Source organism: Atractosteus spatula, chromosome 7, assembly GCF_055471065.1.
Source record: "Atractosteus spatula isolate fAtrSpa1 chromosome 7, fAtrSpa1.hap1, whole genome shotgun sequence".
In the NCBI taxonomy this organism is placed as follows: domain Eukaryota; kingdom Metazoa; phylum Chordata; class Actinopteri; order Semionotiformes; family Lepisosteidae; genus Atractosteus; species Atractosteus spatula.
In genome coordinates, this window is record NC_142712.1 from 43277202 (window position 1) to 43297694 (window position 20493).

General features: G+C 46.3%; 4 protein-coding genes across 5 annotated transcripts; 3 read left to right on the forward strand and 1 right to left on the reverse strand.

The window, feature by feature from the left end:
• Positions 1-65: 65 nt before the first annotated feature.
• On the reverse strand, positions 66-4178 carry LOC148831083 (uncharacterized). Its single transcript, XM_088920005.1, has 8 exons — positions 4167-4178; positions 4040-4085; positions 3432-3489; positions 1643-2561; positions 1333-1441; positions 640-918; positions 379-466; positions 66-183 (listed from the first exon to the last, which is right to left on the reverse strand). Exons 1-8 carry the CDS (start codon positions 4176-4178, stop codon positions 66-68), a joined length of 1629 nt encoding a protein of 542 aa, XP_088776131.1.
• A 242-nt stretch (positions 4179-4420) lies between these two features.
• ppil1 (peptidylprolyl isomerase (cyclophilin)-like 1) lies at positions 4421-7028 on the forward strand. 2 transcript variants are annotated; one of them, XM_088921466.1, is made up of 4 exons: positions 4421-4753; positions 5107-5261; positions 6208-6276; positions 6570-7028. In XM_088921466.1, the coding sequence occupies exons 1-4, from the start codon at positions 4698-4700 to the stop codon at positions 6788-6790; spliced, it is 501 nt and encodes a 166-aa protein (XP_088777592.1). In that variant the 5' UTR covers positions 4421-4697; the 3' UTR covers positions 6791-7028. The 2 variants fall into 2 exon arrangements, with proteins under 2 accessions (XP_088777592.1, XP_088777593.1); XM_088921467.1 differs by having other exon boundaries at positions 4600-4704.
• A 1117-nt stretch (positions 7029-8145) lies between these two features.
• On the forward strand, positions 8146-15048 carry slc6a11a (solute carrier family 6 member 11a). The gene is made up of 14 exons (XM_088921465.1): positions 8146-8377; positions 9371-9505; positions 9781-9921; positions 10064-10151; positions 10239-10371; positions 10508-10642; positions 10851-10954; positions 11044-11168; positions 11946-12058; positions 12570-12707; positions 13040-13142; positions 13393-13493; positions 13893-14063; positions 14533-15048. The coding sequence occupies exons 1-14, from the start codon at positions 8182-8184 to the stop codon at positions 14653-14655; spliced, it is 1806 nt and encodes a 601-aa protein (XP_088777591.1). The 5' UTR covers positions 8146-8181; the 3' UTR covers positions 14656-15048.
• A 1747-nt stretch (positions 15049-16795) lies between these two features.
• Positions 16796-19788, forward strand: mlnl (motilin-like). The gene is made up of 5 exons (XM_088920222.1): positions 16796-16856; positions 17512-17637; positions 18465-18581; positions 19137-19239; positions 19670-19788. The coding sequence occupies exons 2-5, from the start codon at positions 17521-17523 to the stop codon at positions 19678-19680; spliced, it is 348 nt and encodes a 115-aa protein (XP_088776348.1). The 5' UTR covers positions 16796-16856; positions 17512-17520; the 3' UTR covers positions 19681-19788.
• Positions 19789-20493: the final 705 nt, after the last annotated feature.

Genomic DNA, 20493 nt, shown 5'->3' on the forward strand with positions numbered 1-20493 from the left:
TGTGATATCGAACTGTTCTGTAAAACACAGTTTAGGATCTTCACAACCAACCTTGTGGTCTCTCCTCAGTGCAGAACTACCAGTGACCTCTGACTCAGCGAGACACACTCTAAGCTCTTGCTTCTCTGTACTACACTGATACTTCCTCCCTGCTTGCACTGGAGTAACAGTCCTCTACAAGTACTGGAAAATAAAGGGCAAAGCCACAGCAGTGTCAGTGGTGGGAGACAAACGAGTCTGGTTCCTCCTCTTCTACTCTGTGAGTCTCAGTCCAGGATGAACTGAAAAGGTAGTCTACTACCACTACTATGAATATACTGTTTTTTGAGCCCAGTCCTCTCTGACACTTGACCGTCTGACCCCTGAACCCAGGCTCACCTGTTGCTGTGGCCCCTGACACTCTTCTGCGAGATTAGGCGGCTCCGGCTGACATAGGCTGGGAGCTGGGATGGCCGGGAAGAAAGGCCTGAAACACAGGGCACACATGAGAAGCACCGTCTTCCTGCAGGGGGCAGCACTTACACCCAGGGAACAGAATACACTGCAGGGTTCCTGCAAGCTGTGCGATTAACATGCAGGATGTCAAGGTTGGGAGTCCATCATGCAGCATGACGGGTTACTCCCCCTGCTCAGACTCACCTTTCTGTTCAGCAGTCTGCAGGGACTGGTACCCCATTCGCGGGGGCGCCCCTACACGAGGGCCACCACGGCTGGGAGACGGCAATGGTTTGCACCCTCCCAGTGTGGCCGCCCTGCTGGTGGGTTTGGGTATGGCAGATTGGGATGCCAGTCTGGCTGTGGGTGCAGGAATACCCGTTCCTCTCTGGCCCGGCTTCTGACAAGAGCCTCGGGCGTCCTGGGACTCTCTAGAGCAAGAGGGGAGGTCAGAGCGGGTCGACTCCGATTTGTGGCATCTCCCTGTACAGGGGTACACAGTGAAAAGTGAGACACATCATTGAGACAGCTGCAAGCTCAGCATCTCCACCACTGTGCCTTCGATCTAAGATCTTATTCTCCCTGTACACACTAATACTTCAGTCGAACTGGCAAGAGCAACATTCGCAAAACATTCAAAGTGAAGAAAAGGCTGACTTTGCAAATCTAAAATATCAGCTGATCTCAGAGTCCCTGCATGCCAGCACGCTCCAGCTCTGGTGCTGCGGAGCTCGTGCAGTAAGACCTAGTGATTCTGCAGTATTTGAAACTGTGTGGTTTGTAACATATGGAACTTTTTCATTTTTAAAAAAAGAAAAGGTGGTGTGCTTCCTCCACTAAACAGCTGTGTCCTTGAAACACAAGACTGCAAGCAATGAAAGGGTTAGATGTTACTACCTGAGGGTGTGATTCTCTCTGTGCCGACAGCCACTCCAGGCACCAAAGGGGCCTTCTGGGAAGGGGAGCCTCCACCCTTTGCATCTGCCACTGAGCGTTTCAGTCTTTCCTGCAGTAAATGGGGGAAAAGGCTTAAAACATGCTATGAAGTGTTATTTTCACTTTGCTATGGCTTACACAAAATTTAATTCTGTATCTCTATAATAAGATAAAAAAACTACCAATGATATGATAATCAAATTATCAGTCTGTTTAGCAGTCTGAGTGTTACTGGTGTGCAGGGAAGCCCGAGGCACGTGCAGGACCATACCTGGCGAGCTGGCGGCGGGTGGCCAGGGTGAGGCAGGGAGTGGGAGGGCGTGCTGGACTTTGTTTTTCTCCCAGGTGAAGGTTTGGCAGATGCTGGGCAGCTCACACTAGACTTGCTCAGGGAGTTCTTACTGTCCTGGGCCAAGGGCGAGGGCACCGTCTGCCTGGCAGTCTCGCTATCTGCAGCTTTGCCCGTCCTCGAGGGCGTGCCGGACCGAGGAAGCGGTTTGTCCCCCGCAGGGAGCCTGATGAATGTGGGTGAGCGGGCGCTGTGCCTTTTTGCCTGCTGTGTTGGGGACGGGACGCTGGGACTGGTGGGCTGCAGGCTGCAGGTGGATGAAGGGACGCTCATGGCAGGAGACCTCCCCTCACAGCGTGGCAGGACCCTGGGCCCTGGGGAGGCCACAGTCTGAGCTGGCACTGTTCTGGCTGCTCTGCCGGGAGTCCGCCTACTCCTCCGCTTCGCAGCTGGGCTCTTCCCTTCAGCATCTGGGCGCGGTGATGGACACCCACTCTCGGGCACGACGGAGGGAAGGAGGGACTTCACTGGGCTGTCCTTCACGATATAGGTCTCCCTGCGCGGGCTCCGGCAGGGTTCCTGCCTGTCTCTCAGCGCCCGCACGCGTGGCGACTCCTGGCACCCGTCCCCGGCGTTCTCCTTCAGCACGGTTCTCTCCAGCTGGCTGGCCAGGCGGTTGGCCTCGCGGGAGATCTCCTCCAGCTTCTCCGCACTCAGAGGGCTCCAGTTCAGCAGCCCCCCATCACCTCCCGCCTTGCTGCCCCAGCCCCCCGCTCTCTGGCTCTCCATTGCCCCCTGAACGTTGAGATCAATGCTCTTGGCAACACATCTCTCAACGTGCCGTACAGGGCCCACAAAAACCTCCTCTTCCTCGGCCATGCTGGCGTCGCAGAGCTCCCGACTGCAAGGGCACACAGACACAGCACGTGAGCACAGTCCCACAGAACAACTGCTCCAACAAAGACCATCAAACTGCACTGCCAAAATATAACTACTACTTCTTAATAGTGCAGACACCCTCCTCAAGTTTGCACAAAGAAGCACTAGACTTCACAAGTGAGTGTAATTAATGTGCAGTAAGCAGAGTGCAGATGATGGAGATATATACTCACCTACTGAAAAAGGAAATATAGTACAGACTGTATACAGCCAACATGGTGGACATGTCTCTTTCAGTCAACATGTGCAGACTGACATGCAGCTATGCTACTAAATATGTAGTTACTGTATTTGGCCCTCTCCACAGCCTTAGTGCCTGGAAAAGCTGAGGTGGAGCAGACTTCTGTGCACTCTGAGGTAGACTACATCATCCCAGCACATACAGCAAGTGCCTGGTCCAGCTCTCTCGGGAGGTCAAGCCAGGTCACCTGGCTCACCAGAGCTCAAACACGCAGCCGTCTGCGAGCACGTAAGAGCTTGGCTTCTTTAATAATAATAATAACATAATAATAATAACATCACTTTATTAACCCTTTACAATTTCTTGCATTAGGAATGATCTTTTCGCATACCCCAGCTTGCTCTCCATGAGACGCACAGACAGGGAGAGAAGCCTGGGGTCAGAGCGCAGGGTCTGCCTCTGTACAGCACCCCTGGAGCAGTTGGGGTTAAGGGCCTTGGTCAGGGGCCCAATGGAGTAGGATTCATCTGCCGGCTGCGGGATTTGAACCGACAACCTTCCAGCCACAGGCGCACATCCTTAGCCACAGAGCCACCGCTCCGCCCCATTTAGAAACGTGTGAAGAAGTTTCAAAACCAGGACAACCTGTACCTGTCTGAAGGCGAGTCTATGCCGAAGTCGAACGTCTCTTCCGTTATAAAACAAACATCTGAAAGACAAGCAACATCGTCCATTTTACGACCAATTTAATAATTTGGGTTTTACATGTTTTAACATTTGTGATTAGTTTCAAAGCAATAGAAAGTCACCTTACAGTTAATAATTGTAATAATTAACAATATTATTATACGTAGTTTCGTTAATGTTTCTATATATGAAGGTTTGCATTTATATGTAATCAGTGTTTTATTTAATAGGTTATCGAGTCATAAATTAAGTAATTTAGTCAAACGTATGAATTATCCAGACTTTCATGAAATGTTCGTGTTTAAAGTGAAATATGCTTGTAAAAAGAAAGCTTTAGAAAAGACAGTTCCATAAAAATATGCTTAATACGATGATACCTTCACCTGTATGATCCATCCTACCGAGCAATTAATCGGTATGTGAACCTATAAAAACAAAACAATACAATTCGGTTAACTTCATTAACTACCTTATTAATTTCCACATAACCAAAGCTAAAGACAATCCGATCGAAATGAACTTCATCGAAACGAAAACACTTCGGTATTTAATATGGAATTATTATTACCTACGTGCTGATATTTGATAATTTGCCCCTCTGTTGTGACCCTTCTTCGTCTACTAATGTCCAGTCTGTCACCAGCACCACACAATTAATAAACAAAGTCGGCCACAATGACATGTACAACACAGCTACACCTGCTTTAACATCAGATAAAACGAATAAGTAATCCAACAGCCGTAATAAACTATTTAGCAAACGCGCACATTTTAAAATAAGATTATTTTTTTAAAGGTAAAGCAAGTTAAAATATAACAGTCCGTTCTAGCTCGTGCTGTCCTTTTGTTTTTCTTGACGTTTGAATTTTGTGACTCTGTTTCCTGATTGGACGAGGGCAGTAGTGACGCCACACTCCTAACGGCTGGCAGCTCCCGTAGCTGCCAAGCGGTATTGCTGAAAATCAATAAAGAAATGCCAATCAGAAATGCAATATGTCTGCCAATACACAACGTATCGATACAATCTATAAAAAAACGTTGTCTTTTGGGGCTTATACACTGTTTTCGGCTTGTATCAGAAACTACCGGAACCTGTTGGCTGCGATTTGTGTAGTTTCCACTCGGACAGGGTTTCAGTCGGACCTCCGAGACAGGAAGTGTGGGAAGTTTGTGTTCGAATGAGTTTGTCTTTACTCTTGTGTTCTTCTACAACGCTCTCCTGAAAGAAGGATGTCAGGTATTCCGCCAGATTCTTGGCAGCCCCCGACAGTCTGCCTGGAGACAACGTAGGTGTTGCAGGAGATAGAATAATTCTAATCCTATTGTCGCTGAAATTTAAATGGCTTCTATCATGGACTACTACATGCCTGATTTGGTTAAAAAGTGGCACTGTCTGTTTGCGCTATATGAACGGGCTACCAGTAATCTATAACTGTCAGTTTATAGTCTCTTATTAAAATAGGATGACCCTCCATGCTAAAATGCATATTTTCTTATTATCATTTAATATTGCAGTATTAATAAAAAAAAACATACTGGTGGAGACTTAAAGGCATAGGCTCGCATGATTGAGCGATTTTGGTATCGGAAAGGCGCAGTGTAGGTTTGCTGTAGTCCGTATCACGTTGTTTTCCTGCAGAATGGGGACGATCGTGGTGGAGCTGTACTGGAAACACGCCCCCAAAACCTGTAAGAACTTCGCTGAGCTGGCTCGGAGGGGCTACTACAACGGTACCAAGTTTCACCGGATCATCAAAGACTTTATGATCCAGGGCGGAGACCCGACTGGTACAGGCGAGTGTGTACGGACTCCCCGATACGGTCTGCAGAGAGGCGCTGGGAGAGATTGTGTGGGGTCTGGACCAGTGCTCTTTACGGACACCCGCAGCCCAGCTGGGAACTTCCACTTCTAAAGAGCTAAGGCTCTGAGACTAGTTGCCATAAACATCGTTAAATTTCTCCATAGTTTCCCCTGACGTGTTTCTTGAGTTTAAGTATGTTGAACAGAGCGACAAAACACGTATAGTATTCTCTGTGTGGCCAGGATTAACATGACTGGGAGGTTTTACAGATGCCAACTATCTTAGTTAACTTTAAGAAGTGCAAGATAGTGATCATTAGAAAGGTGTCCTGTGAGATCACTTGCATGGTATCACTTGAAATCATGTGATACCATGCAAGAAAGCAATTGATCAAACAAAGTCATGAAAAGCTCAGGCTGAATAGAAGCAAGTCTCCAGTAAGTGTGAGTTTTGAGGGTAAGTTTCCCGGCTCTACTGTTTCTCAGTGTAAAGGGTAATCTGAGATCCAGTAAAGCAGGAGACTCTTCCTAATAGGTTTGCAGTAATAGTGTAAGAATATTGTTTTGAAAACTGTTTAGTTGCGGTAGTACCGGTTATTTCTGTATCGATTTTTTGTTAAGTAAAAAGACATAAAAATTGTCATCTTTTTATAAGGTAAAAGTTAAAACTACAGTATAGCACCTTCCAAAAACATGGAACAAATCTGAATAAGTAGCCAGATGGAAAATTATTTACATAAAAATAAGATACTAAAGTCCCCCAAATTTATTCTGAACCTGAATAAGCTGTTCTAAAGGCTTATTGTACAAACATAGTGTTGTCTCATCAAATGCCCAGTGAGAGTCCTGTCAGGGTTTATAGCTCTGAGCAGCATACCACTGGGGCTGTAGCTCTGACACGGCTCTTTTCTCATGATAACTGTGTATTACCCATTACAGGGCGAGGAGGAGCCTCCATTTATGGCAAACAGTTTGAAGATGAACTGCATCCTGAATTGAAATTCACAGGTAATTTAATTCCTCTGTCAAATTATTTCATTTGTCTTGTATTGACCAACTGAAATTTGATTGTAATGTACATGAAGGCATTATCATCAGTCTAATTCCAAAAAACATGTGGGTTGAGAAGCACATTTATCTTGCTACTACATGCTTTTAATTTTTCAAAAGGAAGTGTATATTGGTATCTTTCCCAGATGTTTTGGGCAGAGGAAGCTGTGTTTTTCTCGGTATCACACTGAATCTGAAAAGATGACATAATGGCAATCCGACAGAAATTCCTTGATTTTGTATGGATTTAGGAGCTGGGATTTTGGCGATGGCAAACGCCGGGCCGGACACCAATGGGAGCCAGTTCTTCCTGACGCTGGCACCGACACAGTGGCTGGATGGAAAGCACAGCATCTTCGGGCGCGTGTGCCAGGGCATCGCCGTTGTCAGCCGAGTCGGCATGGTGGAGACCAACACGCAGGACAGACCGGTGGACGACATCAAAATCTTAAAGACCTCCCTGCCAAGCTGAGACGCTCACACTCTGCACGGCTGATAGTCGTGCAATGGCTGGAGTGCCTGTTATTCAGAAGAGCTGCTTCTTCAAGGTGCCATCAGCAGGGAGGGGTTCCCAGTACTCCTTCAAAGTCTCAGCGTTCCTACTGAGTGTGGAGTCATGTGCCGTCTAGTGGAATATGACTTTTCTGAATCTTGAATTATTTTGAATCTCAGTCACAAATTGAAATAAATGTTTTGCAGTTTTTTTAAAACATTGTGTGATTGTTTTTTTCTTACTCTGTACAGAGTGCAAAAACCCAATAGCATGAAAGAAATTAACTTGTTTGTTTAGGCTCCTAGAAACTCTGGAATGCCTCAGTGAATGCAGCAAGCCTGCATTGCCACCTGGGGAAGGGAGATGCCTACTCCCCTGTCCTGGGAAATACTCTTGAGAGCTGAGTCAGTGTTTGTAAAAACAGGAAAAGCCAAAAACTATTCCGACAGCTGGCAATCCTGGCAAAGCAATTCCATCACCCCAGTTCCTGAGTCCCTGCTACAACCATGTCATCAACATAGTGAGCACAAGACTCAGGTGGACAGGTTAGATGGTCAGTCACCTGAATGCAGTGAAAAGGGATTCTTGCACTCTTATCTCTAAAGGCAAATTTGTAACTGGGCTGTGATCTAGCCTTGCTTGATTCACAGTTACAGCAGTTTGGGTGTTTCGATCCTCGGAGACAAGTGCAGCTGCCAATCCTGCTGAAGAGTTAAACTGCACCAGGAGACGGTAATGACTGGGCTTTACTGCACTGACGACACCAGCCGGTATCGAGGAAATGTCTCGACTTCATGGTCGTCTGTGAGGCTACCAGAACAGGCAATGGAAGCACCTCAGTGGTTTCAGCTTTCCTTTTTATCACTGCATATTTCCATAGCAAGCCAGTACTTCTGTTAATATATTGAGAATGGTATTGAAATTCAGCGCCTGATATTTTTTTAAGTGTAGCTCGCAATACTTGTATCAGTTTTTCCTTTACCCCTGGCTTTGAATGCACTGATTTAAAGCAGGGTCACTGCTTTGTGGTGCACTGCCCTTACCCTGTGAACCAGCCCTCTGGCACAGCTCTGCAGGGTACAGACTCAAATCCGGCTAGAGTTTTGCCAGGCTCAGTCGGAGACTGTAATCTCTAACATTATTATAAAATTACTATAAATCACATGCATGGAACAAATGACTGCTGTCCTACAGATTTTCACCAAATGCCTTAGTTTCTGGCTTCTGTAGGTCACAGTTCACCTGGAGCAAAAGGCTCCGATTGGGAATTGGTGAGAGGCGGAGCGAGTGGAGTTCTGTGTGTGTTCCTCCCAGACTCCAGCGGACAGCTCACTTGCTTCATTGTATGAGCTGCTCTGGCTGCGGTTGGCATGGCCGGGGATCTTCAGACAGGAGCCCAGCGTGAGCCCCCAGTCCAGGGGAGCAGGCTGGAGCAGAAGGGGCAGAAGATCCAGGAGAGGGGCCAGTGGGCAAACAAGTGGGAGTTCATCTTGGCTGTTGCTGGATCCATTGTTGGGCTGGCAAACATGTGGAGGTTCCCCTACCTGTGCTACAAAAATGGAGGAGGTGAGTTATACTGTCTTATTTCTTAGCTATCCATGTGAATATGTACATTTTTAAATTAGATTATGTCGGGCATCCTGTTTTTTAAATCTGCTGTAGTTTTATTTTCCAAACACTCATTCCCCTTCATTGCCATGGAAAACTGGCCTGTATTTTGCAGCAGAACTGCATATGCAGAGAATCTGTCCAAAGTAACAACCGGAGCAGTATGACAGGGGTATTAATGTGTAAACTGCTGCACTATCTGCTTGGCATGGCTGTGTTTGTCTGTATGATAAACATTTGAACTCTGAGAGCATTTTGGATCTGGGGACACAGAGGTGAAGGTATCTCCCTCAGAGAATTAGGAAACTAGCTCCTTTACCACTTGTTGGAAAGTCTAGTTTTCATATTACTCAAACAAAACATACAAATAATATGTAACAATAAAAAAATGTCTTGACATTTTTAATTGCATTTCATTTGTCATATATGACATTATTTCTTTCTTCCACTAGTGCTTAACTGTTGTGATTCATTGATAAAGTTAATCATTCATTACATAATTAACTTCTAGCTAGAGCACATTTCAAACATGAGGGAGGTACAGCTCTGGGGTCATGGGTTCAGTTCCAGACCTGAGGTGCTACTGGAGTGGCATTTGTATGTTCTCCCCATGCTCACATGGGTTTCCTCTGGATACTCCAGTCTCCTCCCACAGTCCAAAAACATACTGGTAGGATACTGGTTTTTGGGAAAATTGGCTCTGGTGTAAGTGTGTTTGTGTCTGTGTGCACCATGCAATGGACTGGCGTTCCATCCAGGGTGTATCCTGCCTCGTGTCCGTTTCTTGCTGGGATAGGCTCCGGTATGCTCTGTGAGTCTGGACTGGATGCAGCCGCTACAAAATTAATGGATGGGTGTTTTGAATAATATGAAGTTCTTTAAATAGGTGAAAAGGGGCAATTAAAGTCATATCAAAACTAGAATCATTTATTTTCACTTTCCTTCGCACAGGCGCTTTCTTCATCCCCTACGTACTGTTCCTGTTTACCTGTGGGATCCCCCTGTTCCTGCTGGAGACGGCTATGGGGCAGTACACCAGCCAGGGAATCATTACTTGCTGGAGGAAGACCTGCCCCTTGTTTGAAGGTAAATAAACCCCACAACCCAGGAGACAGGTAACTGCAGGGCTATTGGAGTACTGCAGTCCTTAATTGGTTCCCACATGTTGCTCTTGTTCGGAGCACTAGAACTATGAAACAAGACATTTACACAACATAAAAGTACTGCAGGAAGACTCAGGAGTTTTTCCTGTTTTGCAGGGTTGCCTAGCTCTAGATACTGGACAATGGCCATGTTAGCCGTGTCCTTTTGTTATTTCTTCATAAAACCGCTAAGGCTCACTGTTCCTTGTCTTTCTGCAGGTGTAGGCTATGCCAGTCAAGTGATTATAACTTATGCCACCATCTATTACATCATCATCCTGGCCTGGGCCTTCTTCTACCTCTTCTCCTCCTTCAGCTCTGAGCTGCCCTGGGCCAGCTGCAGAAACACCTGGAACACAGGTATGGAGCTCACAGTGTTTCACAGCAGGAACAGAATACATAAAAGCACCAAAACCAGCCAACTTGTACATTTTACGGTACAACAGGTGCCAATAGCTGTGACTCCCTTGTGTTTCCTCCCACCCCTCTCTAACTCCTGCAGACTCCTGCCTGGAGCTGGAGGACAGAAGCAACTCCTCCAACACCTCTCTTCCTGGAAATGCTACCACTCCTGTGATGGAGTTCTGGGAGTAAGTTGCACCTGGTTTCAGTATCAGTCCCGAGCCGTTCTGAGAAATTCCAGATCCTAGTATCGCGCTGTGTCCCGGTGCCTGCAGGAGGAGGGTGCTGGCTATCTCCGGTGGGATTGATGAGGTGGGCAGCCTGAGATGGGAGCTGGCCCTGTGTCTCCTGCTGTCCTGGGTCATCTGCTATTTCTGTGTGTGGAAGGGAGTGAAATCCACTGGGAAGGTGAGGGGGTGCATGTATTAACAGGGCTGTGGTTGGAGCAGATGTTTAAGTTGGTACAGCAGGGTGAGCAGTGGAGCTGAAAAAGTTCAGATGTTTCTGATCGAGGCTGTTTTACGATTGAGCCCTGCTCCCTCAGGTGGTGTACTTCACAGCCACTTTCCCCTATGTGATGCTGGTGGTGCTGCTGGCCCGAGGACTCACCCTGCCTGGAGCCATTGGAGGCATCATCTTCTACCTCTACCCTGACCCAGCCCGGCTCGCCGACCCACAGGTAACTTCCTGGCACAGACCAAGCAGCAAACTGAAGTGACACATGGCATGATTTTCACGTGATCAATCACACGCAGCTGTAACACAGTAACTGAGTTTGATTTAATCACTTGGCGCAGCACATGATGATGCTACAGAGTGTCTGTAATACCACAGTGTGTGCCTCCAACTGCTTGATTCATGGGCTAAAAATATCATTTATCTGTTAGGTGTGGATGGACGCAGGCACACAGATCTTCTTCTCCTATGGCATTTCACTGGGCATTCTAAAGACCCTCAGCAGCTATAACAGATACAACAATGACTGCTACAGGTGAGTGGCACAGGTCGCCTAGGTCATCGTCCTGTGGGCTGTGGTAGCAGTCTGACATGTTACAAATAAAAGCTGCTCTCTTCTCACAGGGACACTTTCTGGTTGTGCCTCCTGAATAGTGGCACCAGTTTTGTCTTCGGGTTTGCCATCTTCTCGGTGCTGGGCTTCATGGCCCAGGAGCAGGGGGTGGACATCTCGGAGGTGGCTGAGTCTGGTGAGGATCCTTTGTCCAAGCTCTCCACAGCCAAAACTGCAAGCCCTTGTGTGTCACTAAGACTGGGACTTCATATTTGAGAACGGGAGGTTAGAGAAGAGGGGAGGCTGTTTAACCCATCTGGCCACTTTATTAATGTGGATTCTATATAATGTCAGTAAATAGTCTTCCACAATTTGGTTAGTTTGCCCTTAACAGCAGAAGCTCTGTAAAAAGTGACCCCAATGTCCCGTCCTCACTCCAGTCTGTGCCCCTTGTCCTAGTTTACAATGTTAATCTCGATGTGTTTGCTTGTTAATTCCTATAACAGAGCAGAGAGTCAAAACTGGGTTAGGCCACCAGAGTGCAGCAAAATGACACTCTAGAAACATGGAGAAAAATGGATCACCCAACCATCCATAACCAAGGTTATCAGGGGAACCAGCTTCCAAATAGGTGAAAGCCTAACCCAGTTTTGATGCTTCTTGTCTGACTGCCCTTACAGTTCCCTAATTCAGATTCTTCAATCACAGTGTTCCTCTGTAACATGGAGAGAGGGCTGCCTCTAGTTAAGGGCGTTACACTCATTTTCCAGTCCCACAATTATCCTGGATGCTGTTTCCTAAATTCTTTGTAGAGCAGCAATATTTTGTCTTGTAGTCCAGTCTGTGCAGTTCAGTACCCAAATCCAAGTGCAGTACTGGGATCCTGATGTTATAATTTTGTAACACTTTCTGCTCAAGCAGTCTGGTTCCTTTTGTTGAACAAGCCCATCTGGTGTCCCGCTTGCCTGCACAGGGCCCGGCCTGGCCTTCATCGTGTACCCGCGAGCGCTGGCGCTGATGCCCCTCCCACAGCTGTGGAGCGTCTGCTTCTTCCTGACGGTCATCGTGCTGGGCGTGGGCAGTCAGGTCAGACAGCAGTCATCCAGTGGTCTGCAGGGAAGAGGGCCCCCTGCTGCGGCACCAACACCCCTTCTCGTCCTCTGTTAGGCCCTAAAACCCTCTTAACTGCCGAACTGAGCTAATTGTCTTCAGCATTGGAACCTCATCCAATTTATCAGTAACATAAAGAGGCTTCAACAAGCTGCTACTGCATATAGTGCTTCTCCAGCACTAAAACTGCACATCCTGACACGAGGGGCAGGGCCTGCTGTTTCAGTACAAGAGTGAACCCGGGTGTGCCTCCCTGCCGCCCAGGGACTGCTGAACTCCAGTTACAGTTCAATATACCTTTGAGAGAAGAATCTTTACAAAAATGCTCCTCAGTGGACTTTTTCTTCCAGAGAATAGATTAAATATGCTGAAATTCAGTGAACTCTGTGAAATTCACGTATTAGCTCCACAGAAAACACTAGCTTTAAAAACTGATTCCTGTGACTCCTGCCCCTCGTGAGCCTGACCTCCCTGATGATTCCTGCAGTTTGTGCACCTGGAAACGATGGCAGCGGGGCTCATGGACCTGTTCCCCGGGGTGCTGCGGAGAGGGCACGGGCGCCAGCTGCTCCTGCTGCTGCTCTGCGGGGCCTGCTTCCTGCTGGGCCTGCTCATGGTCACTGAGGTCAGAGGGCGCCGCAGCACGTTCTTGCTACCTGCACAAGTGTGACATTAAAAAAACTATTAATTGTTGACACCCGAAAAAGGCTCCACAGCCAAAACTTTGTGTTTTCTTTCTTCTCTTTTCAGCATGAAATAAACCTATTACTTGTTCCTTTGCAGCCTACGCATGCTGACGCAGCTACCCACCTGAACTACTATTAAAAAGAAAATGACAACTATTTAGTGTTTTTGCATCACACAATTCCAAATCTTAAAAACCCAACTTCACACTCTTGGAATTCTGTCACAGAGGTGCTTCCTCCATGCTGATACTCTTCTGCTCTCTCTCCACAGGGTGGCTTGTATCTCTTCCAGATCTTCGATTTTTACAGCTGCAGTGGCTTCGTCCTCCTCTTTATCTCTGTCTGTCAGTCTCTGGCTATTGGCTGGGTGTATGGTGCGTACCAAGTTTGTAATTTTAGGGGCCATGAGTTCTCTGCCACACTCCCCTAGATACATGACACAGGTTTCCATGACAGATTCGGCAGATCTCAGACAAAATTAGCCTGCAGGTTTCTGTACATTTGGAGAAGAGTATGTTCTGAAATCTCGCATCAGTGATCCTTGTGCTTTGCCACGCTCAGACCATCAGCTTCTGTCCTGTCCAAGTGACCCAGCCATGATGTCAGTGTATTTGTCTGCTGCAGGTGCTGACCGTCTCTATGACAACATTGAGGACATGATTGGCTATCGGCCCAGGCCTCTGATTAAGTACTGCTGGCTCTACATCACCCCGGTCGTCTGCACAGTGAGTGTCCCCAGTGGAGCGTAGAGCTGCACAGAACTCCTGTCTCTCACTTTTCCCCTCTGCACAGAGCTCCTGTCTCACACCTGTCCCCTCTGCACAGAGCTCCTGTCTCAAACCTGTACTCTCTGCACAGAACTCCTGTCTCAAACCTGTCCTCTCTGCATAGAGCTCCTGTCTCACACCTGTCCCCTCTGTACAGAGCTCCTATCTCACACCTGTCCACTGTGCACAGAGCTCCTGTCTCACAACTGTCTCTTGTGATTAGAGGTCCTGTCTCAGACCTGTCCTCTCTGCACAGAGCTCCTGTCTCACAACTGTCCCTTGTGATCAGTAGTCCTGTCTCACACCTGTCCCCTCTATACAGATCTCCTGTCTCACAACTATCGTCTCTGTCCCCAGGGTACCTTTATCTTCTCCCTGGTGAAGTACACGCCCCTGAAGTTCAACAACACCTATGTGTACCCAGACTGGGGGTACGCCCTGGGCTGGCTGCTGGCCCTCTCCTCCATGCTCAGCATCCCACTGTGGACGGTTTATAAACTCTGGCAAATTCCTGGGACACTGCACCAGGTCTGCCATCTGCCTGACCTTCTTGTTCATGTCACACTGCAAATGAAAACTAGGTTCATTCTTTAACTGCCTCGCCACTTTTTTAATGAGGACCACCCCAAAGTTAAGCAGGTGCTTTACATATCATCACTAGGCTGATACAGTAGATTGATAATTTCATGAGGATCTTGCATTTTCAGACCAAAATAAAATTGCTGACTACTTAGATTAAAAAAATATTTAAAACATTAAAAACGACAAACAGTTTACAAAAACCAAAAAAATCTAAGTTCTTTCAATGACCCAGTTTTCAATTTCCAGTTCTTGTTCAGCCCAGCATCGTGCTGTAACCTGGGTCTGGTAGAGTATTTCTCTGAGATCTGTCACTGCCTATCTCAGTTTTATAAGTCCAGACTGCAGCCTGAGGACACAGGAAAATGCTCTAACAATCTGTAACTCCTCTGGTATTGTCTTGCTCTCCCCTCCCCAGAGGCTTGTCTTGCTCTGCCGCCCAGCAGATGACCTTCCCAGGGAGCAGAAGCCACCGGACAGCTGCCCTTTGAACTCTGATCCCTGGCCTCTTACAGAAAAGGAGGAAACCGAGAATGTGTAGCAGCTGCGCCCACTGAGACTTGTGTCACTGCGGGGCGACACAGGCTGTTACCCCACTGTAAACACACCGCTGCAGGGCAGCATCATCGGCCTCAGCTCTGGGGAGTCACAGAGCTTCCTGGCTTCAACCCGCCCGGAACTTTCCTTTAAATAACCGATCTGGCCTTTGGACTGAAGAACACGAACGTGTCTCCCCAGGCAGAGAAAGAGCTCACGGCTACTGTGTTTTGAAACGCATCTGTCTATTAAAGTACATGTTTGACCTGGAAACCCGGCCTCTTGAAGCAGAGTCTGAACTCCTCTAATGTTCAGAATGAACTGGAACACATTCTGACCATTTTGATTGTAAAAGTCCGTCTGTGTTTGGTCATGTTAATAAAATGTACTCTGCAGTGTGGAGCAAAGCCTAGGTGTGTGCAGTATTTACTCTCCTCCAGCACATGTTGACATTTCAGTAAATTATTCACACACAGTGCGCTGGAGCCCTAATGCAAAGTAAGTTTGTTTAAGACACTGATATACCTGTTTGTCCTTCTAGTTCAGGGGTGTGCAGTCCTGGTCTTGGAGGGCCAGGGTGCAGGTTTCTTAGATGTCTGCAAACAGCAGCACCTGAATACTGGGAGAAGCTGATAAATTACTTCCATTAATCTGATGAGGAGCTGAAATTAAAAACCTCCACACACCAGCTCTCAGGATTCAGGACTGCCCAGCCCTGCTCTGGAATCTTTTTTCTGCTGGAAATGCAAGTGAGCAATAAACAAAAACTCACAAGCACTTCCAGCAGGTTTTCTTTGATTCGTTTCACCTGTCTCATACTTGTGAAGAAGGGTCACATTATCATTCTTAAGGCTACAAATCCTACTGGATTGTAGCTCTCAAACACCAGTGTTGGCGAGCTCACTATATTGAGACGTAGATGGAAAATGAACTAGTGCAATAACAGGAAAAACACGGGGACACAGAAATGACTCGTTCAAGAGTCCCTGGAAATTTACCCTCACTAAATTCCACCTGCTGTTCAGACCAGCAGAGCAATGCATCCCAGCTCTCTGGTAGTTAATGGTCAATAAACGTTCCTGTTGGCCAGAAGATGCCAAGAGGCCTGTGAATTTATTGCAGGTTTTCCACCCTCAGGTCTGCTGCCCATGAGAGACACCACACCCGGAGCACTTTATTGCTCCCAGCCCTGAGTGTCACAAGAGCTTGAAAATAGCACTGAAAGCTCACTGAGAGCTGCAGAGCTCAGAGTGGACACCTGGCTGTAGCTCAGCTCACAGCATGACTGAGAGAGGCCTCCTCTAAAAAGACAAATAAATAAAAACAGCTAGAAATCCCTTCCCTTCTAAAGCTGCCTGTATTCTAAAAGAGGCAGATACATTCAGTCACAATCAGAAGAACAATGGCAGCTCCCCCTCAACATGAAATGTCTCTGCACTGAAACAGCCAGGATTATTGTCAAAGAGACAATGAACAATGCATCTCTTGTTTTCTTGTTTTCCTTTTGGGCAGTGAAACAGCTGTGTGGAGACTGGCTTTGCCACAATTGTCTGTGCTTTTACTCAGTCTTGCCAATCTTTTTTAAGCACCAAAGACTACCCCTCCATGCCTTTTCAGTAGCAGCTGTGTCCCCAGAGGCTCACGGAGAGCCAGAGCCTAACCTGTCTGGCACAAGGTGGAAGGTGGGACCACAATCTGGACAGGACACTACTCCATCAGGGGCCATACATGCAGTACAGGGGACATTAATCTGGACAGCATGCCTTTGGACTCCATCTCTCTGATTGTTTGCCATTCATACTGACTGCATGCCTGCCTAACCAGTGGTTTAATACAGACTCAGCCCAGCTCCAGCTTCTAACTGGACCTTCCTGGAAACACAGGAAGCTACAGCTTAGCAACTGTAGGGTTTAAAACAGGACGAGGACGAAGATATCACACACGATTGAGGCAAATGCTTTCTTTATGGTCCTTCAGTCAAGTTCTTAGGCCATTAAATTGATTTCTCTTAGCAGAAGAACCAGCTGTTTCTATGGAGTTGGAAAACGGTTATCCTTGGACTCTTTCAAACAGGAAGTCTGAAAGCAACAAGTTATGTGAAGCTGGACACTATAAATATCTGAGATTCTCCTCGGCAGAGCACTGAGGACACCTCTCTGAGGAGGACAGCACACAGCACGTCGCACCAGGACACTGACAGCTCAGGTGAGAACATCGCCACACTCATGGGCATCCAGCTGTGTGCCAATCCAGCGAAGAAGGAACTGCTGCTCCACAGCTCTCAGGTCTCATCTGCACTTGAAACCTAACTCTTCATCACATTCAAGCTGAAAATGTTTCTTGATTTTTTTCTTGCTCAATCAAACGTCTCCTGTTTTTGTTCCTAAACTTGCCCAGAAGAATTTAACAGGAGAAGGGTTTGTATTTTATATGCAGCCATAAAATTGTTTCTTTAAATTTAGGAAAAAAGTTTCAGCCCCAGTTTTATCTTATGTGGAGACAGCATCTCTAAAAGCTTAAACTACAGGCACAGTGCAGCCGCTCCACTGTGCCCAGATTTAGGATGATGGGGTCATGTCTGTTATAAATAAATCAAGGCAGTTTAACATTCAAATAGGCCAGCAGACATCAAAGGTTTAGAAATGGGGTGACTGGTTTGGAGTTTTACTGTTGCAGGGTTAGCTAATTTGTTAGTGACTGGTACAAAAGCAGCTCTTATTATTATATCACTGCTGAAAAAGTAATTATATTCCTGCTTTAAAAGCTGTCCTCTGATCCATTTAAAACACAGTTATTGCTGACAGGTCTCTTGTGTGTCACACACTTTGACTTCAGTGCCTGTGTCTCTCGCACACTGCAGGGCACCAGAATGTTGCACAGCAAGGTGATTGGCTGCCTGCTGGGGGTGTGTGTTCTGGCCATGCTTGCTAAGCAGACGGAGGGCTTCCTCAGCTTCATCAGCCCTAGTGACATGAGGAGGATGATGGTAATGTCCGGAGTAGAGAGGGGGAGACAGACTGAGAGTCTCCCCTCTGTGCCATACAAGTTGGCACAACAAGTTGGTGTTGTACTATATACAGGAAGAACTTTGTGTATGGATGAGTGTTTGTGATGCATTTATCTTTATACGCATAGGCTGGATGTGTTGGAGGCTGTTAGGATAAACACAACAACGAATCTGTCTTAAAAGTATTTCGACATTTACTATGTTTTTACAAACTGGAGCTGAATCACACTTCGGTATGTCCATAAAATCTAAAATGGCTTTAAATGCTTTGGCAATACTTGTAATTTATTCCAGCCAAAAAAGGTCTTCTGAATTTAAGTCGGAACTCAAGAGAGAAAAGCTAGGAAAGAAAAAAATATGTAATTCACAAAAGAATGCTCAACCAGAAAACCACAGGAGATCAACTGTTTACCTTTTCTTCCATTCAGCTCCTGGGTCCCTCTAAGCTCATCTGCAGGTCTTTGTGGATATGTGTATCTTAGTGCGCCTGTGGAGCTTCACTAGAGTTTCAAGTCTGGGGTCTTGAGAGTCTTGGGGTCTGAGAGAGACGAACAGACAAACCAGAGCAGCCCAGTTCAGAAACACTGCTCTGCTTCCCAGTACAAGCAGGGTTCTCCCTAGCTGAATACAGCAGTCTTCCTCATCGAGGATCTGTTCCTGCAGAGCTTTTGTTAGCATGAGCCCCTGCTCAATCCAGTTACCATTAACACAACTCAAATCAAAACACTGAGATGCATGAAGGAGAATCTCTTGCTCACCTATTTTCCCCCTTTAATACCTGCTGTGTCACACGCCCTCCTCAACAGGAGCAGGAGAAAGTGAAGGCAGGCAAGAAATCCGTGGACTTAGAGCCGAGATCTGAGGAGAGGGAGTTTGGGAAGTTGGCCAGCACGGAGTGGAACGTCAAGGATGACGCAGTCCAGGTAGGATGAGCCCCAGTCTGGCCGTACCGGGGGTCAGGAAGCCTAGGATCATGCAGGCCATACTAATCAAGGGGGTTCTAACTCAATTAATTGATTGACACTAAGTTGTTTAATTGGCCTTTCTGCTGTAGAATGTTTACGTAATTAAAGTTTATTTGAAAAACATGACCCACAATGGAATGAAGGAGGTTGCTATGCCTACACCAGTTATATGCTGAGCAGAAAAACAGGCCATCACAGGTGAGGTAACACAGAGATGATAAGGTAACTCACTTGAAATGTGATAAAAGAGATCAGGTGCATTCCATGAAGTTCTCAGAAAAGAGATGGAGCTTGGGATTAAACGAGGTCTCTTTTTATGGAATTAACTATTCATATTAAGTCTCAGTACAGGAATCCATTCTAACACATGCACTCCTGCAGAACAGTACTGAGTCACATGGGCTGGATAGTCACAAGCCATTACTTTACCCAGTCCAGTGAAGCTTTAGTGGGGTAAAGTCTACTGCTCCTCTTTGTCCGCTTGCCCACACCTCTCCCTGCCTGCGCCTGCAGGAGCCCCTGGAGATCGGGGTGCGGCTGACCCACCAGCAGCTGAACAAGCTCGCTCCTGCCCTGGGGGAGATCCTGCAGGAAATGCTGGAGGTGGGAGAGCAAGGTGAGGCAAGGCAGGCTGGGATACACTGGTCTAACAGAGGTCTTTCCATATGCAGCCTGCCAACAGCACAGTCTATGAAAACAGCAGAAGAACTATTAACTGACATGCAATTACTATACTAAAAAATCTGTACAGTATATCCATAACACCTAAAAGTTATATAATCATAAAAACAACAATAATAAACAATGTTATTTTATACATTGCCTTTAAAAGTAGTATAGTACTTTACAGTAAGAAAAAATAACAAGAGGAGTTAACAGAATTAGCACAATTAAAAACAAGGGTTTAGAATGCAGTAGAAGATACAAGGGGTAGACACAGACACCAATTAAATAAAAGTATTTCATAATACTTTGCAAATACTTTTAAGGCAAATTTATAATATCACATTGCTCTACTCATCCGTCCGTGTTCTTCTGCTTTTTAGTGGCCGAGTGAGGAGAAGCCCAGCAGCTCTGATTTAAAGCAACTGGAAGTCGTTCTAATATTCCTAAAGCATGTCTACAGATACACTTTACCTCTTTACCATGCTTAATAAAACTGAATTGACCATTCCTTTCTCATGTTATTCTTTATTAAAGCAATACATAATTTCTGCACCAAAAAAGTGTGTGAAGGACCATCTATATGGTTCTGCATACATACCAAGAAATACATACCATTTAAGAAAATGGTGTGAGCTCAGTAACCAGGATCAGCAGTCTGGAAGAGTTTACATGTGAACTTAGAAAACTGATTACTGTGGTGAGACAGGGTATAAGCAGAGTAAAGTGTATAATGTAAAGTGTCTATGAACCTGGGGTTAAGGCTCAAATTAAATCATGACAGAGTTTTTTCAAGGTATACAAGGTTTACAAGAATTGTAAATAGGTAAACTAAAAAAAAACATTTAAATTCCAAATATAATTTTCTCAGACCCACCAGTACATCTGCTGAGCCTTGCAGGCTTTTATAGGTCTGTAAATCCCCACAAAGTACATCAGCATTGTACAAAGATTAGGAGAGTCATAGATAATAATAATAATAATTGCTTACACTTATATAGCGCTTTTCTGGACACTCCACTCAAAGCACTTTACAGGTAATGGGGTCTCCCCTCCACCACCAATGTGCAGCATCCACCTGGATGATGCGACGGCAGCCATAGTGCGCCAGAACGCTCACCACACACCAGCTATCAGGTGGGAGGAGAGCAGAGTAATGAAGCCAATTCATAGATGGGGATTATTAGGAGGCCATGATTGGTATGGG